Source organism: Chlorocebus sabaeus, chromosome 5 (assembly GCF_047675955.1).
Source record: "Chlorocebus sabaeus isolate Y175 chromosome 5, mChlSab1.0.hap1, whole genome shotgun sequence".
Classification (NCBI taxonomy): domain Eukaryota; kingdom Metazoa; phylum Chordata; class Mammalia; order Primates; family Cercopithecidae; genus Chlorocebus; species Chlorocebus sabaeus.
The window spans coordinates 50,317,965-50,335,746 of NC_132908.1; the positions used below are offsets into that span (position 1 = coordinate 50,317,965).

At 40.3% G+C, this 17,782-nt stretch overlaps 1 protein-coding gene across 2 annotated transcripts in view; it reads left to right on the forward strand.

Annotated features, from left to right (window-relative positions):
* Positions 1-1,264: 1,264 nt before the first annotated feature.
* RBL2 (RB transcriptional corepressor like 2) overlaps positions 1,265-17,782 on the forward strand; it is a 57,878-nt gene continuing 41,360 nt past the window's right edge. The window contains exons 1-4 of one of the 2 annotated variants that reach the window (XM_007993261.3): positions 1,265-1,622; positions 5,848-5,978; positions 9,531-9,731; positions 13,748-13,812. In XM_007993261.3, the coding sequence (XP_007991452.1) occupies positions 1,383-1,622; positions 5,848-5,978; positions 9,531-9,731; positions 13,748-13,812 (637 nt within the window). In that variant the 5' untranslated portion in view covers positions 1,265-1,382. Of the gene's footprint in view, positions 1,623-2,480; positions 2,568-5,847; positions 5,979-9,530; positions 9,732-13,747; positions 13,813-17,782 lie in introns of those variants that run through there. The other variant, XM_007993271.3, reaches the window with a different exon arrangement.

A 17,782-nucleotide genomic window follows, 5' to 3' on the forward strand; every position in this document is an offset into this window, starting at 1 on the left:
GGAGGCCAAGGCGGGCGGATCACTTGAGGTCAGGAGTTCGAGACCAGCCTGGTCAACATAGTGAAACCCTGCCTCTATTGAAAATATAAAAATTAGCCGGGCGCGGTAGCACGCACCTGTAATCCCAGATATTCAGGAGGCTGAGGCAGGAGAATCGCTTGAACGCGGGAGGCGGAGGTTGCAGTGAGCCAAGATCGTGCCACTGCACTCCAGCCTGGGCGACAGAGCCAGACTCTGTCTCAAATTTAAAAAAAAAAAAAAAAAAAAAAAAAAAAAGGACTGTCTGCCCTTCAGAGTCAGCTGAAGGGCAGACAGGAGTTTGGTTATTCAAATCAGCCTACCAGAAAATTCGGAGACTGGGGTTTTTAAAGAATGACTTGGCGGGTAGGGGGCCAGGGAGTGGCGAATGCTAATTTGTCAGGTGGGAGGTGAAATCTTAGGGGGTTGAAGTGGGCTTTTGCTGTCTTCTGTTCCTGAGTGGGACTGTAGAACTGGTTGAGCCAGATTATGGTCTGAGTGGCGCCAGCTCATGCTTAGGAATGCGGGGTCTGAAAAGTATCTCCAGCACCAATCTTAGGTTTTACAATAGTGATGTTATCCCTGAGAGCAACTGGGGAGGTTAGGAATCTTGTAGCCTCTGGCTGCAAGACTCCTAAATCATAATTTCTAATCTTGTGGCTAATTTGTTAGTTCTATAAAGGAAGACTGATCCTCAGGCAAGAAGGGGTTTTTTTTGGGAAAGGGCTGTAAAAATCTTTGCTTCAAAGTGAAACTACAAATTAAATTCCTCCTGTAGTTAGTTGGGTCTTCGCCTGGGAATGAACAAGTGCAGCTCGGAGGTGAGAAGCATGGAGTCATTTAGGTCAGATCCCTTTCACAGTGGTAACTTTCTCACTGTTAGGATTTTTGCAAAGGCAGTTTCGTGAAGGTACACAGACAGGCCCTTGCTATTATCCTTGTTTTTTAGATAAGGATATCCAGGCGATGAGGAAGTTTTACTTCTGGGAACAGCCTGGATGCGAAACCTTCACACGTCAGTGTCTTTTGGACATTTTCTCGTCAGTACAACCCTGTTGAATGTTCTCACGATGGGGAGGTATGTGCTTAAAATGCGGAGAAGGTGCTTTTATTTCACTCCTGGTGAAACTAGGCGAGCTAATTTTTTTAAACATGATTTTTGGCCCCCTTGAACCGTCGGCCTGGACTACATTTCCCAGCAGGCCGTGCTCAAGACAACGGGTGCCTGCAGGAGGTCAGCGTCGTTGGCAGCGGCGCAGGCGCAGGCGCGGAGCGGGCGGCGGACGGGCGGGCGCTTTGCGGTTTGAATGGCTGCGGGCCCGGGCCCTCACCTCACCTGAGGTCCTGCTGCCCAGGGGTGCGCTATGCCGTCGGGAGGTGACCAGTCGCCGCCGCCCCCGCCTCCCCCTCCGGCGGCGGCAGCCTCGGATGAGGAGGAGGAGGACGACGGCGAGGCGGAGGACACCGCGCCGCCTAACGAGTCGCCCACCCCTCAGATCCAGCAGCGGTTCGACGAGCTGTGCAGCCGCCTCAACATGGACGAGGCGGCGCGGGCCGAGGCCTGGGACAGCTACCGCAGCATGAGCGAGAGCTACACTCTGGAGGTGCGCTCGCAGGCGGAGGGGCGCTTCCGGCCTAGTCGGCGTGAACTGGTGCCTTCCGAGCCGCGTCGCGCGCCACGAGAGACCCTCGGGCGGGTTGCGGGCTCCCAGCCGGGAGAGGCGTGGGGACCCCCTCTGCGCTATTCCGAGGCACTTAGCCGCTACGAGGGCGAACCTGCTCTCGCCGCGCTTCCCCGCGGCTTCCGAATGGGGAACGCGTTTTGCCCTAAAGTAACATAGGGAAGCTGAGATCGCGCTGGGGTCCCGATGAGGAAGATGGGTGTGTGGCCCATCTGACCCCCCGCCCGCCTTGTTAGGAGAATGAACTAGTGTCATTGTCTAGACCGCACGGAGAAGGGGAGGGGACTTGCCCTTATTTGCACCGCGATTAACCGGGCTGTGGCACCTGGGTCTCCAGGCGTCTCCGTCTGTTCGCTTCCCCCTGTTAACCAAATTGCCTTTGCCCAGACGTTGCTGGCGTTTGAGTCAACGAGCTGATGCGTTTTGGGCTGTGTTTACGTCTGTGTAAACAAATTAAGACTTATTTTCCCCCAGGCCACATGAAATGAGCCCTCCGCCGACCCGGATATAGATACATGCCCCCATTTGTCACTAGGCTCAGGATTGTGGCTACCTCGAGGGCTTTTTGGTCACCCCGGGCATTGCACAGGACTCCTGTTGTCGCGATCTGGGCGTGTTAGGTCGCAGCCTTCGGACTGGGCTTGCAGATGAGAAATATGGCCATTCTAGCCAGTGACTGTTAGCTCTGTAGGCACCTCCCTTTCATGGGCCAATGGGAAGTGACACGGAAGTACGGATTGTTTATCAGCTCTTTTACTGTGTGTGTGTGGCATTTAAACCTGAGGCCATTTAATTTCTCAAGTAGTTTTATAATTACTTTGGATAAAGAGGGGGCCAAATAGGCCCAGGATGCAAAGCCTAACCAAGGTATTATTTAAATATGATGTTTTTGGCTATGTGTACTGATGAGTGAGGTTATTTTTAATTTGTATTTGCATTAATAGAATTTTGATCCAATTACGATTTCCCTCTTTGAATTGTTACATCTGCAGAAGAAAGATAGTGTATGGTGGCTTTAGAACCCGACAGACCTGGGTGACTGAACAATTTACTTAACCGCTGGAAAGTTGAGTTTTGTGATCTCTAAACTGGAGATATGTGTGTTTACCTCACAGAGCTGTTCTGAAGATTAAATAAGGCAATAATGTAGTTTCTGGCACATAAAGCACCCATATGGACGGTGCTTTCAAGTTTCCTAAGCTCTTTGTATATTTACGTGATCTGGCTGAGTAAACTTCCTGTGCATCTCTCAGTGCCTTTCTGTAGTCTGGCAAAGAGAAGGACTGGTTGACTTTTTTTTTTTTTTTTTTTTTTTGCTTTTTTTTCCTTTGGTAAAGGGCCTTAAAGGCTTCTAAATAAGCTTTTATTTTACCCTCAGGATGATCCTGTAAATTAGATAGAACAAGCATTATCACCATTTAGTTGAGGTATGTCAACTCATAGTGGTTAAGTTGTATGAAGTCCAGTGATACATGAGCAAATACCACGTAAGAGCTGGTTAGTAAATTATTTTTGAAAACACGTTTGATTACTCAATTCTTTTGATTGCTGAGACTTTAGTTTCAGCTTCTTAGCCCAGTTTATTCAGTAAATGATTTACTCAGTAAAATATTCATCAAATATTTCTTGAGCACCTGTTCTCAGTGCTACACACTGTTCTCAGTGCTGGATATAGAGCATCAAACAAAGCCTAAAAATACCTGCCTTTGTGGGGCTTATAGTGAGCTACGCTGTGAGATAATGTGGGATGTCATTCTCATGGGAGTGTAAGGGGAAATAAAGCTCTTATGATATTTAATACAGAATACTGGTTATGGAAATTTAATTTGATTCATTGTATTTTCTGTGCATTTTTAACCTATAACTCATTCTTACAGTCCTCAGCCAAAAAAATGCAGCCTCTGAGACTGTTTAGTAATTTTCCCACTGTGTTATAGCTACTGTATGGCAGAGCCAGAATTTGAAACCAGATCTATTTGACCCTATAAGATATGGCCACGAGATGTTAATTTTGAGGATAACTATTTTTTAGTATTATGGAATTTTTCAACAAATATTTTTTAGGACCAAAGATAAACTAGGCAGAGTCTACTCTTTGCATAAATTGTTTAAAAGAGCTTCCCGCTCCGTTTTACCATCTAAGCACGGTAAAATTCTCACAAGACTAATTCTTTTCTTCTTTTTAGGAAAGATATAGTTGTAGACTTTCTTTTTTTGTCGTTGTGGTTCTCTCTCTGCCATCCAAGTAGTTGTGAATTTTCTAGAGCCAAAATAGAACATTATAGATTATCTTTTAAACCCTTTATTGAAGCACAGGATAATGCTATGACTGACTTTGTACTTTCTAAGAGATCTTGATAGAGTAGAGAAATGCAGTAGTTATGCATCTAAATTTGCTTTTACATCATAAATCAAGAATATTATGAAACCATCTCCCACAGACATATGTAATACATGAATCTTGGCTGTTTTTTTGGACAATAGAACATCTATGCTATTGATACATATAAGTGGGTTTGTAAGACAGTCTATGTGTAAATGTGAAAAATGAAGAATTTCCAGTTTTTCTCATTTTCATTTAGACCAGTAAAGAATACAGTGAAGCTAAAGGACATCTTCCATCCTTCCTCGCTTTTATAGGAAGAGGAAAGTTGTATCACTTCTTGAATAAAAAGGATTGTGAAGATGATCTTTTAGAAACAATGCCTTAAAAATTATTATTTTTGAATGATATCTGGTAGGGGATCCACAATAGTCTCATTTGGTTATAAAAATAAATTTTATGTATTCATGTATATATTTTGATTAGGTATAAAATTAGTGGCTGAATATCCATTCAAGCTTAATTTTGTATTTCTATCACTTTTCTAGATTTTGTGCAAGATTAAAAATATAAACAATAGGCCGGGCGCGGGGGCTCACGCCTGTAATCCCAGCACTTTGGGAGGCCGAGGTGGACGGGTCATGAGGTCAGGAGATCGAGACCATCCTGGCTAACACATTGAAACCCAGTCTCTACTAAAAATACAAAAAATTAGCCGGGCATGGTGGTAGGTGCCTGTAGTTCCAGATACTTGGGAGGCTGAGGCAGGAGAATGGTGTGAACCTGGGAGGCGTAGCTTGTAGTGAGCCGAGATGGTGCCATTGCACTCCAGCCTGGGCGACAGAGCAAGACTCCATCTCAAAAAAAATAAATTAAAAAAAAATAAACAATAATATTTTTCCATTACTATGGCTATGTAACAAATTGCCTTAAGGCTTTGGGGCAGAAAACAATTTGTTTGGCTCACAGCTTCTGTAAGGAATTCAGGCTGGGGACAGTGTAGATGTTATGTTTCTGCATCAAAATGACTGGTATCTCACCTGGAAGACTTGAGCAACTAGGTACTGGCAGAGCTGGAGCTCATTGGGCATCTCTGTGTGTTTGTTCCATGTGGTCTCACCAGCATGGTCATCCAGGGTAGCTAAATTCTTTCATGTTAGTTCAGTACTCCCAAGGTACATGTCCTAAGAGAGGGAACCAAGTGGAATCTGTATTGCCTTGTGTAATCTTTAGAATTACATAGTTTCACTTCCACCTCTGCTGTTGATAGAGACAGTTAATCAATGTGAGAGATGCATACCCTTGCCCAGGTCCAAGGTGAGGGAACCCTCTCTACCTCTCAGTGGAATAATGTCAATGTCACATTATAAGAAGAGCATATGGAACTGGGTACAGTGACTCAAACCTGTAATCCCAGCACTTTGGAAGGCCAAGGTGGATGAATCACTTGAGGCCAGGAGTTCAAGACCAGCTTGGGCAACATGGCAAAACCCTGTCTCTACAAAAAATACAAAAATTAGCCAGGTGTGGTGGCGCACGCCTGTAGTCCCCGCTACTTGGGAGGCTGAGGTAGGAGGATTGCTTGAACCTGGGAGGTGGAGGTTGCAGTGAGCCAAGATCGTGCCACTGCACTCAAGCCTGAGTGACAGAGTGAGACTCCATCTCAAAAAAAAAAAAAAAAGAGCATATGATATAGGGTCATCATTGAAAATAAGTTTCCCACAAAAATATAAACAACACTTTAAATTTAAACGTACTTTAAAAAATATTGAAATATATATATGTAGCTTATTAACTAAAAATCAATTTTCTCTTCTTTTACAGGGAAATGATCTTCATTGGTTAGCATGTGCCTTGTATGTGGCTTGCAGAAAATCTGTTCCAACTGTAAGCAAAGGGACAGTGGAAGGAAACTATGTATCTTTAACTAGAATCCTGAAATGTTCAGAGCAGAGGTAACTATGTTAGAGTTTGAGAAGTAGAGTATGGCTAATGTAAGCTCATAAATCATAGCGATAGTAAGAATTATGTCTGTTCATCATTTTCTGAGCATTTGTACCGGTGGACTGGTGAAATTAGATGCTAAAACTAGCATCTAATGATTTTCCTTTATTTGTATCAAAGTTAGTATCCCTTATATTTTACTTCTTTGGTGAAAATATTTAAATTTTAATATATTAGGCACTTGTATGGAAGAATTTATTCTTAAAGGTTAGGACATTGTGTAATATTGGGAGAAATGAAGGATATTGAGAAACTTTAGGAGATACTCTAAGTTGAAAAGGCAAATAAAATATTATTTGCTATTATACTTAGAAATATGTGCACAGGACTTGTGGTCTTAATATAAATAGAATGTGTAAGTATTTCTCAGTTTCCTGTTTGGAGGATAAATGACATGATTATAATCCATTTTAGATAGGGTCAAATACGTTTAAAAGAAGAGGCAGAAATTGCTTTATCTGTTGTGTAATTAAATTGATTACATTTATTTTTTGTGCCTTTTAGGTGAATTTTCTTACATGGCTTATTAAAGATAAGTGGAAAAATGATGTTTAGCATTTTTGGGGAAATTATGACTCAAAATTTATGGATTTAATGGTTTTTAAAAAATCACTTACTAAATAAAAAAATTAACTGGGTGTGGTTGTGCATACCTACAGGCCTAGCTACTTGGGAGGCTGAAATGGGAGGATCACTTGAGCCCTGAATGTTGGAGCAGTACTGCACTCCAGCTTGGGCAACAGCAAGACCTTGTCTCCAAAACAAACAAAAAAAAAGGTTACTATTTAAATAATTAACAGGCTGGGCGCGGTGGCTCACTCCTGTAATCCCAGCACTTTTGGAGGTCGAGGTGTGTGGATCACTTGAGGTCAGGAATTGGAGACCAGCCTGGTCAACATGGTGAAACCCCATCTCAACTAAAAAAAAACGAAAATTAGCTGAGTGTGGTGGCGTGCGCCTGTAATCTTAGCTACTCAGGAAGCTGAGGCAGGAAAATCACTTGTGCCCGGTAGGCAGAGGTTGCAGTGAGCCTAGATCATTGCACCATTGTACTCCAGCCTGGGTGACAAGAGTGAGACTCCATCTCAAATAAAATAAAATAAAATAATTCACAACGTCATGTTTTAGCTGACGTTGTCAATTTTGGTAATCTTTTTTTAACCTTTAACTCCATCCTGAGTTACATTGGCCAAAGAATCAGTATCCAGAATTATATAAGGAACTACTAACAGGGTTAATAAAATGAATAAAGAATATGACTTCACAAAGGTTATAATTCGTATAGCTAATAGATACAAGAAAAGATACTCAATGTCACTAATAAAGACTTTCAAAGTAGAAATATAACTTTTTTTTTTTTTTTTTTTGAGGTGGAGTCTTGCTCTTTCACGCAGGCTGGAGTGCAGGGGCGTGATCTCAGCTCACTGCAATCTCCACCTCCCAGGTTCAAGCAATTCTCCTGCCTTGGCCTCCCAAGTAGCTGGGATTACAGGCGCACGCCACCACACCTGGCTAATTTTTTAGTAGAGACTAAAAAATTAGTCTCTACTAAAAATTTGGTAGAGACGGGGTTTCACCGTGTTGGCCAGGCTGGTCTCCAACTCTCGACCTCAGGTGGTCCACCCGCCTTGGACTCCCAGAGTGCTAGGATTACAGGTGTGAGCCACCGTGCCTGGCCAACATTTTATTCTTATCATTGGGAAAATTTGAAGTCTGTTACGCCAAGTTTGGTCACTGTACAGGGAAACAGGAACTCTCTTTTTTTTTATTTTTCAATTCCTTTTTTTTTTTTTTTTTTGAGATGGAGTCTCACTCTGCTGCCCAGGCTGGAGTGCAGTAGCTTGATCTCTACTTACTGCAACCTCTACTTCCCAGGTTCAAGTGATTCTCATGCTTCAGCCTCCCAGAGTAGCAGGGATAAAGGCACACGCCACTATACCTGACTAATTTTTGTATTTTTTGTGGAGACCGAGTTCCATCGTGTTGGCCAGGCTAGTCTCAAACTCCTGACCTCAAGTGATCCGCCTGCCTTGGTCACCGGAAGTGCTGGGATTACAGGCATGAGCCACCGCGCTTAGCCAGGAACTCTATATTGCTGCTGTACATTGGTGAAAGTCAAAATTGGCATAACTACTTTACTAGGAAATTTGGTGGTATTTAGTAACATTGAAGGTACACATTCTCTTACTCTACTTCTTGGAGTAGTCCCTAAAGAAACTCCTGCACATGTGTATAAGGATGTTTTCATTACAACACTTTTTGTTATCATGGAATATTAGAAACAACCTAAATTTAGGTTGGGGGATGAATGCAAAAAATCCTTGTATGTTCATATGAAAGAATGTTTTTAGCAATTAAAATGAATATATCTTACATATCAACATTAATGTCAGAAACGTTATTGAGTGTGAAAAAGCATGTTGCAGAATACCACTGAAGTATGATACCATTTATATAAAATGAAAAAACACATAATAAGTAATAAGATATTGCTTATTGTTTACGCAGACATGTGTATGTGTAGTAAGTGTGAAAACATAGGAAGGATTAAGACCAACTTTGGAATGGTGTTTATCTTTGGGGAAGAAGGGTAGGGATGGGATTAGGGAGGAGTATAAAATGGGAATTTTGATTTTTTTTTTCCTTTTTTTTTGAGACAGAGTCTCGCACTGTCGCCGGGCTGGAGTGCAGTGGCGCGATCTCTGCTCACTGCAACCTCCGCCTCCCAGGTTTAAGTGATTTTCCTGCCTCAGCCTCCCGTGTAGCTGGGATTACAGGTTCCCACCACCATGCCCAGCTAATTTTTTGTATTTTTAGTAGAGACGGGGTTTTACCACGTTGGCCAGGCTGGTTTCGAACTCCTGACCTTGTGATTCTCCCGCTTTGGCCTCCCAAATTGCTGTGATTACAGGTGTGAGCCACTGTGCCTAGCCTTGGCTGTTTCTATAGTGTTGCTGGTTTTAAAAAAAATCTGAAGTGGCGGGGGGTGGGGGAGGTGGCTCATACCTGTGATCACAGTGTTCTGGGAAGCCAAAGTCGGAGGATCACTCAAGCCCAGGAGTCTGCAATGAGCTGTGATCTTGCCACTGAACTCCAACATGGGTGACAGAGCGAAACCCTATCTCTTAAAAAAAAAAAAAAAAAAAAAAAAGAAGAAGCAAAAATGACAAAATTTATTTAATATGTTAACATTTAAAAAATCTGGCAGTGAACCAATGTGAATGTTGGTTAGGTTACTCTTGTTAATTTTGGTTTGTATTTTCAAATATTTCATAGTTAACAAATACTTTAGGTAACCTAAACAAAATTAATTCGGAGGATCAGAGGAATATACCAATCTGTAAGAAATTAAGCTAGTCAGAGACACCAGTTATGATTTTATTTCACTGTCTAAAAGTAATATAATTTAGTGAGATAATATTGATTTACTTTTGAATACTTACTTTTGTATACTTTACCTTTATGTTAATTATGAAATATCTTATTGTTTTCTTTAATACCAGCTTAATCGAATTTTTTAATAAGATGAAGAAGTGGGAAGATATGGCAAATCTACCCCCACATTTCAGAGAACGTACTGAGAGATTAGAAAGAAACTTCACTGTTTCTGCTGTAATTTTTAAGAAATATGAACCCATTTTTCAGGACATCTTTAAATACCCTCAAGAGGAGCAACCTCGTCAGCAGCGAGGAAGGAAACAGCGGTAGGTTTTCATGTTGGTTCATCGGGAATACACATTAGTCTGTGCTGCAGTGTTAATATTTTGCTAGTTTTTCTTTTTCTAGTTTTAAAAAAGAAAGGAGATTTTAAAAATCTTTTTCCACAATAGTTTTCTTTTAATGATACTTTTTTTGCTTTTCATTGTGGATTAGCCATGAAGAGTTTGGCTTTTTTCATGTTGCTAAATGTATATGGGTCTTTGTTTCTATAAACTTTCATTTTTGTTATTTTATTTTATTTTATTATTATTTTTCCCTCAGTGATCCTTGTTCTGAAACCTTCCTTTTTCATTTAAGCAACAAAAAATGCAAACTGTACAAGTCAGACTTCAGGGATTTTCACCCTTTAGCTGCCTTGGAGATGTATCTGTATCTAGATATATATATTTTTTATTGCACAGGGGCCGTGCTAATCAATGTATTGTACCAATTTTAGTATATGTGCTGCCGAAGGGAGCACTGCCCTAGATATAGATCACTATATTAACCACTATATTTTCTACTAGTGACTGTATAGACTATTTTACTTTTGTGTCAAACTGAGTAATAAATAATCCCCTTGAAATGACTTCTCTAGTATTTTGATGTTTCTAATGAATCAAGAATAGAGAGACTGGATTGGGAAAAGACAGGAGAACTGAAACTATTATGAATTTGTGCTTTCTGATCACTTCTGCAAAGTCTATAGGCATGCTCTGACTCAGTGTTTTCTACCTTTCCTCATACATAAAGGCAGTTTTGGGATACACATTTTCCTTCTTTATCATTGAAAATTTTTTCATAAAGTAGAAATGAAAATTCTAACTATTAGAAAAGTGTTGACAAGAAAAGTAAAGGGAAAGGAGTTAAAGTTATTTGGCTAGAATAGATAATGTTTGCTTCTCTTAAAATGTAAAAGTTTTCCCAGACTGTGAAGGATGTTCACAGTAAGTGTAACCTTTTAAAAATAAAATGGGGGAATGACAAAGCAGGAGGAAAAAAATTTTTAAAAACTAAAACTATTTACATTTTAATATAGATGGCACCACTGATACAGAAGCATCTGGTCGAGCTCACTTACAGTTTTGGGGAATTGATTGTTTAAAATGAAGTATTCTGAGCCAGGCGGGATGGCTCACACCTGTAATCCCAGCACTTTAGGAGGCTAAGGTGGGCGAATCACCTGAGGTCAGGAATTCAAGACCAGCCTGGCCAACATGGCAAAACTCCAGCTCTACTGAAAATACAAAAATTAGCTCCACGTGGTGGTGCACGCCTATAATCCTAGCTACTCGGGAGGCTGAGTCAGAAGAATCCCTTGAACCGAGAGGCAGTAGTTGCAGTGAGCCAAGATCACGCTATTGCACTCCAGCCTGGGCGACAAGAATGAAACTCCATCTCATAAATAAATAAATAAATAAATAAATAAATAAATGGAGATATTCTGGCTGGGTGCCTGTAATCCCAGCACTTTGGGAGGCCAAGGCAGGTGGATCACTTGAGGTCAGGAGTTCGAGACCAGCCTGGCCAACATGGCGAAACCCCATCTCTACTAAAAATATAAAAATTAGCAGGGTGTGGTAGTGGGTGCCTATAATCCCAGCTACTTGGGAGGGTGAGGTGGAAGAATCACTTGAACCTCAGAGGTGGAGGTTGCAGTGAGCCGTGATCACGCCACTGCACTCCAGCCTGGGCGATAAAGCGAGACTCCGTTTTATTAATAAATAAATAAATAAATAAAATGACATATTCTCCTAGCACTTTGGGAGGCCGAGGCAGGTGGATTGCTTGAGGTCAGGAGCTCAAGACTAATTTGGCCAACGTGGCAAAACCCCATCTCCACTAAAAATACAAAAATTAGGCAAGTATGGTGGCATGTGCCTGTTGTCCCAGCTACTTGAGAGGCTGAGGCAGGTGAACAGCTTGAACCCAGGAGGTGGAGATTGCAGTGAGCTGCGATCGCCCCACTGCACTCCAGCCTCGGTGACAGAATGAGACTTCGTCACTAAATAAGTAAAAAATGAAGTATTCTAAAGTTTGGATAGAAGCTTTGTGTTGAGTCTGAGTGAGGCCAGTGTGATCATTTATAGGAAGATATCTTTTTTGGAGTATCTGGAAAATAATTTCAGATTGCACTTTTTCGATATTTCTTAGGATGTGTATACTACCTAATTCTAATTAAGATAATTTTAAAAGGCCGTGTGCAGTGGCTCACACTTGATCCTAGCACTTTGGGAGGCTGAAGCAGACGGATCACTTGAGCCCAGGAGTTTGAGACCAGCCTAGGCAGCATGGCAAAACTTCATCTCTACAAAAATTAGCTTGGAATGGTGGCTCACACCCGTGGTCCCAGCTACTGGGGAGGCTGAGATGGGAGGATCACTTGAGCTTGGGAGGTTGAGGCTGCAGTGAGCTGTGATCATACCACTGTACTCCAGTTTGGGTGACAGAGCAAGACCTTGTCTCAAAAAAAAAAAGTAAATCACTTTATTAGAGATTTTACATTTTTATCACTTTGAATACTTTCTAGTAGCTCTTTCTGCTACCCGTAGTCATGATGTATAGCACTTACTGAGCATTTGTTTTGGGGCAGGGACTCTTAAGACTTCAATATGTATTACTTCAGTTAATCCCTCTGACAACCTTGTGATGCTCATACTGTTATTACAGATAGAGAAAATAAGCTGCTAAGAGGTTAAGTAATTTGGCCAGAGTCACACAACTGAGTGGAGCTTTTATTGAAACTGACTGCAGAACCCATGTGCTTTACTGTGACTGTATCCTGCATCTCTCACACACTATTTGAAAATTTGTCACTATTTGTTTAGCACATATCCACAGGAAATATGGTTAGGTATTACCTAGGACATAGGCATTTTTAAAACACCAAACCCCACAGTCTTTGTCTTCTGAGAGCTTACAGTACAGTCAGCGAGATGAGGCAGGTATGAAGATTCCAGCGCATGCAATGCAGTGTGTTATAAAAGTCCCATGACTACAAGAGGGAATAGAAATGTAAAAAGACACAAAAGCAGTAAAACAAGAGAAAATGTGGGAGGTTAGTCAAGTTTTTTTTTTTCCCTAGAATTCTCAAGTAAAGCCAAAATTAAGAGTAGCTTAAGTGTTAAGCTAAAAAAATTTGAATTTTATTTTGGTAGGCAACCAAATTAGAAATAGTTTATCATGCGCCTATGGTAGAGAGGCTGCTTTTAAAAGCAGAACACTGACATTTAATCCTTGCCATGGACTGGTGAATTAAGTACAGTATTGTACCCAAATAGAATAATCTTTTGACAGATGAAATGACTAAGTCCAAGTGAGCAAGTGTACCCTAGCTAATGGTAATGCTGAACTAAATCTAATCTAATCTCCACGGAATTTCGTTCCTCTCGGCACCTTGTTAGAATAAGGCTGTTGGGATGTGGAAACCACAGATTTCTTGTCTAAAAGTTGTCAGAGGTTTTGGTAGAAAAGCCAAGCTTAAAGCAGGTCTGAAACTTTAGCAGACAACTTGGCAATATACAACAGGTACTCTTAATGAATGGAAGTATAAGGAATTATAGGAAGCTCATAATTTACATTAAAAAGGCCTTTTGTGATTTGATATAGTCTGGAATATCTTTAGGAGGGGAGGGAGGGATACAGGTCATTAGCTATGATAAAGGAGAAAAAAATGAGGACGTATCTGACTGCATATAGTGGTCTTAAAGCAGCATAGCATTGCTATGTCATCAAAAGAACTATTTTTATTCATTTTATTTTCCACCTTACCTATCTTGCCCTCAAAAAACTTTAAAAAAAATTCTTTAAGAATTTTCTTTTCTTTGAAATGGGCTCTTTCCCTGGATCCCAGCTGTTTCCTACCAGTATTTTGTTGAGGCAGAACGTCCATGTTTTCCATGTGAAGCTGAATGTGGTCTCTCTCCTTTAACTGTGGGTTTTGACACCTAATTTATAGTCATTTGGGATGTTTTTTTTGATTTTTCTGTTGTCTCATGACTTTTTTTTTTCTTCCCCAAAGGCGACAGCCCTGTACTGTGTCTGAAATTTTCCATTTTTGTTGGGTGCTTTTTATATATGCAAAAGGTAAGAAAATAGTAATATTTGTTTAGATATTAATACGTCTATTTATGTTTTCAGGTATTAATTTTGTCAACTTCTAACATGTATCAGGAAAAGATTTCCACTGAAAATTTTCTGAAGGATTTTAATCCTAGATTCTTTTTTAAGTATTGCCTTTTTATCAAAGAATCTATTGGATTTCTTTACAATATCCAGATCTTCTCTTATTAAATGGAAAGTTCTTTAATTTTGTTGTATACAACATCTTTACTACCCAAAGCGACTCTTTTAAATTATGAGCTGAAAACACATTATTCTGTATATGCTTGTATTGTGAACTCTATTTTTCATGAGATGTATCTTATTTACTTGAGTGCAATTACTGATCTACCTCAGGATAGTTCAGATTTTTTTTTTTTTTGTATCTTTTTCAGATAAGTATACTTAGTCAAATACTTTTATATACTACTTATTTTCTTTCCTTTTTTCTCATTTTCTCATCTCATTTGACCTACGCAAGGTCTGCATTCAGTGAAATACATGTCTCTATTATTTTTTGTCCTTTTTGTATTTATTTATTTATTTATTTATTTATTTATTTATTTATTTTGAGATGGAGTCTCACTCTGTCTCCCAGGGTGGATTGCAGTGGCACAATCTCGGCTCACTGCAGCCTACACCTCCCAGGTTCAAGTAATTCTGCCTCAGCCTCCCGAATAGCTGTGACTACAGGTGCCCACCACCATACCCAGCTAATTTTTGTGTTTTCAGTAGAGATGGGGTTTCGCCATGTTGGCCAGGCTGGTCTCGAACTCCTGATCTCAGGTGATCTGCCCACCTTGGCCTCCCAAAGTGCTGGGATTATAGGCGTGAGCCATGGCACCCGGTTCCTTTTTATATTTCTATGTAGAAGCAATTCTTAGTAATCTAAAGTAGATAGGAAAGTGCAGTTATATTATTACATAGGTTTCTTCTGTATACTATGTGGAATGCCTTTGCCATTAAGATAGCTCAATAAAATGCAAAGTTAACAAAGAATCATAGAGCTGGAAGGAGTTTCATAAATATAAGAGAGATTCTCATTATTAGATTAACTAGCTTAGCTTAATTTTTTTTTGAGACGGAGTCTCACTCTGTCGCCCAGGCTGGAGTGCAGTGGTGCGATCTTGGCTCACTGCAACCTCTGTTGCCCGGGTTCAAGCAATCTCCTGCCTCAGCCTCCCAAGTAGCTGGGATTACAGGTGCCTGCCACCGCGCCCGGCTAAGTTTTTGTAGTTTTTTGTAGAGATGGGGTTTCACCATCTTGGCCAGGCTGGTCTTGAACTCCTGACCTCATGATCCACCTGCCTCGGCCTCCCAAAGTGCTGGGCTTACAGGTGTGAGCCATCGCACCTGGCCTAGCTTAACTTATTTACTTTATTTTTTATTTTTATTCTTATTTTTGAGACAGGGTCTTGCTTTGTTGCCCAGGCTGGGGTGCAGTGGTGTGATCTCTGCTCACTTCAACCTCTGCCTCTTATGTTCAAGTGATTCTTGTGCCTCAGCCTCTTGAGTAGCTGCGATTGCAGGCATGCACCACTATACCCGGCTAATTTTTGTATTTTTAGTAGAGTTGGGGTTTTACCATGTTGGCCAGGGTGGTCTTGAACTCCTGACCTCAAGTGATCCACCACCTCGGCCTCCCAAAGTGTTGGGATTACAGGTGTGAGCCACTGTGCTCAGCTAGCTTAGTTACTTTAAAGATGAGGCAGCTGAGCCCAGAAACTAGCTGCTGGCAACAAAGCTAAGACTTGAACTCAGATTTCCTGGTTCCTGGTTCTTAGTTTCATACTGGCTGTGAAGGCCTCTGGGAAGAATGTGTGATATTGTTGGTCGCCAGGTTTGATTTATCTTAATTACAACTGGTCCCTCTCTAGCTAGTTAAGGTGAGAGCTGCCATCCTTCCTTCCCTAAGCTGCGTGCTTGATTCAAGAGAAAAATCTTCTGTCATACATGACACTGGCATGTTTCTTTAGTGATGACAAAGGTGACATGATCAGTGGCATGAAATAAAGGTTTTGGAGTATATAAACCATTTTTACAGTGGCTACAAATTTTAGAATGTGTGACTGCTATTATATATGATGGTAATCTTTTCATATGATTGTATTGGGCAAGTATGTCTGACTTCTAGGATTTTTATCTGTTTTGTCTGTCTCTTATGGCATATGTGTACTTAGAAGTAAATGTATTTGGTACTGTAATAATATGTACAATACAATAAAAAATAATTTCATTGCCCTTATTTTGTTCTCACTGGACCCGTTGGGGTGGTTTTTTCTCTGTAATTAGCTCAGTGTTTGAATTTTATCTCATTAATTCAGTTTATAGTAATTCCATCTTAAGAACCTTTGTGGGTTGGGCATGGTGGCATATGCCTGGAATCCTAGCTACTTGGGAGGCTGAGGTGGGAGAATTGCTTGAACCTGGGAGGCGGAGGCTGCAGTGAGCTGAGATTGCTCCTCTAGTCTGGGTGACAGAGCGACAGAGCGAGACCCTGTCTCAAAAAACAAAGAACCTTTGTCCTCTCACAATCCACCATTGATCTTTTATAATGCACGGTGATCTTTTCTAACAGTCATTTAATTGCTTTAATTCAGTTCTCATTTATTTTGGGGAAAGGGTTACTCTTTTGTAGCCACCTTTCTAATGACAAGCCAACTCCGGAGATGAAACATTTCTATTTACTTGTTATCTTTATTGATTAAAAGATAAAATATCTCACACAAAGTCAGATTTATTTGTAAGGTCAGGATTTGAAATATAAAATACTTCATGTTGAGAGAGTCCTAGAATTTAATTTAAATTAGATTCTGGTCTCTAGGGGCATTTCAGCTTTTTATTAGACATTACAGTGCTGCTGGGTTTTTTTGCCTTCTATGGCAAGTGCACACCAGTAACAAGTTTAGGCTTGTTGGTGTGATGGGCTTTGTAGCTTGACATCAGTAGGTGCTACTTACTTCCTTTTTTTTTACATGAGAAACCAAGTATATTTTAATAGTAAACCTCTTTATAGAAGAACCAAGCAAGTTGGTTTGGCTATATCAATGCACAGTTTAATGTCTACTTCCTTTTTTTTTACATGAGAAACCAAGTATATTTTAATAGTAAACCTCTTTATAGAAGAACCAAGCAAGTTGGTTTGGCTATATCAATGCACAGTTTAATGTGTTGATTATCATTTGCCTCTTTGGCAACAGAAGAATTTTTTTTCTCTTTAATTCATTTAAGTTGATTTGTTGAATGTTTCCATCTATACAAAAAAAGAATTGTTTTGTATGTGCTGAGGTAAGTGGTAACTTTCTCTGGAGGAACAGAGAGAAAGGGAAACCTGAAACAAAGCTGCGGGTGTGTGTGTGTACGTATACACTTGGGTAGGCATTACGTGTGAAAACGCTAAGGTTTGGAAATAATTCTTCATATGCATGTTAGCTATTTAAACTGAATTTGATGATACAAGAATGTAAAATCACCATGAAGCATACATGTGCGGTGTTTAACCAAAAAAGGGATGGGCTTGAAGTTATAAAATAATTAGAAATCTTAATTTCTAGGAAATTAAGATAATAATAAAATGGCTTAACTACATGTAAAAATGCGTTCAGTGTTAGAGTTCAACCAGCACTGCAGAAATGACGTGTTTCTGTCAGTTTAGGTTTTTGATTTCTTATTTCCTTGTTACCAAGCATCAGCAAATTATTCTTGGGATTATTAACTCTGGAATTGAAAGATATTTAATGGTACTCCTGTTGCATTAATTTGTCTGAGATTATATAGAAAAGTATTAAAAATGTTACTGTTGGAGTCTAATCAAAAGTTCTGGTCTTTTAAAAATATGTATATGAGAAATGGCATGAACCTGGGAGGCAGAGCTTGCAGTGAGCTGAGATCGTGCCACTGCACTCCAGCCTGGGTGACAGCGAGACTCAGCTTCAAAAAAAAAATGTATATGAGA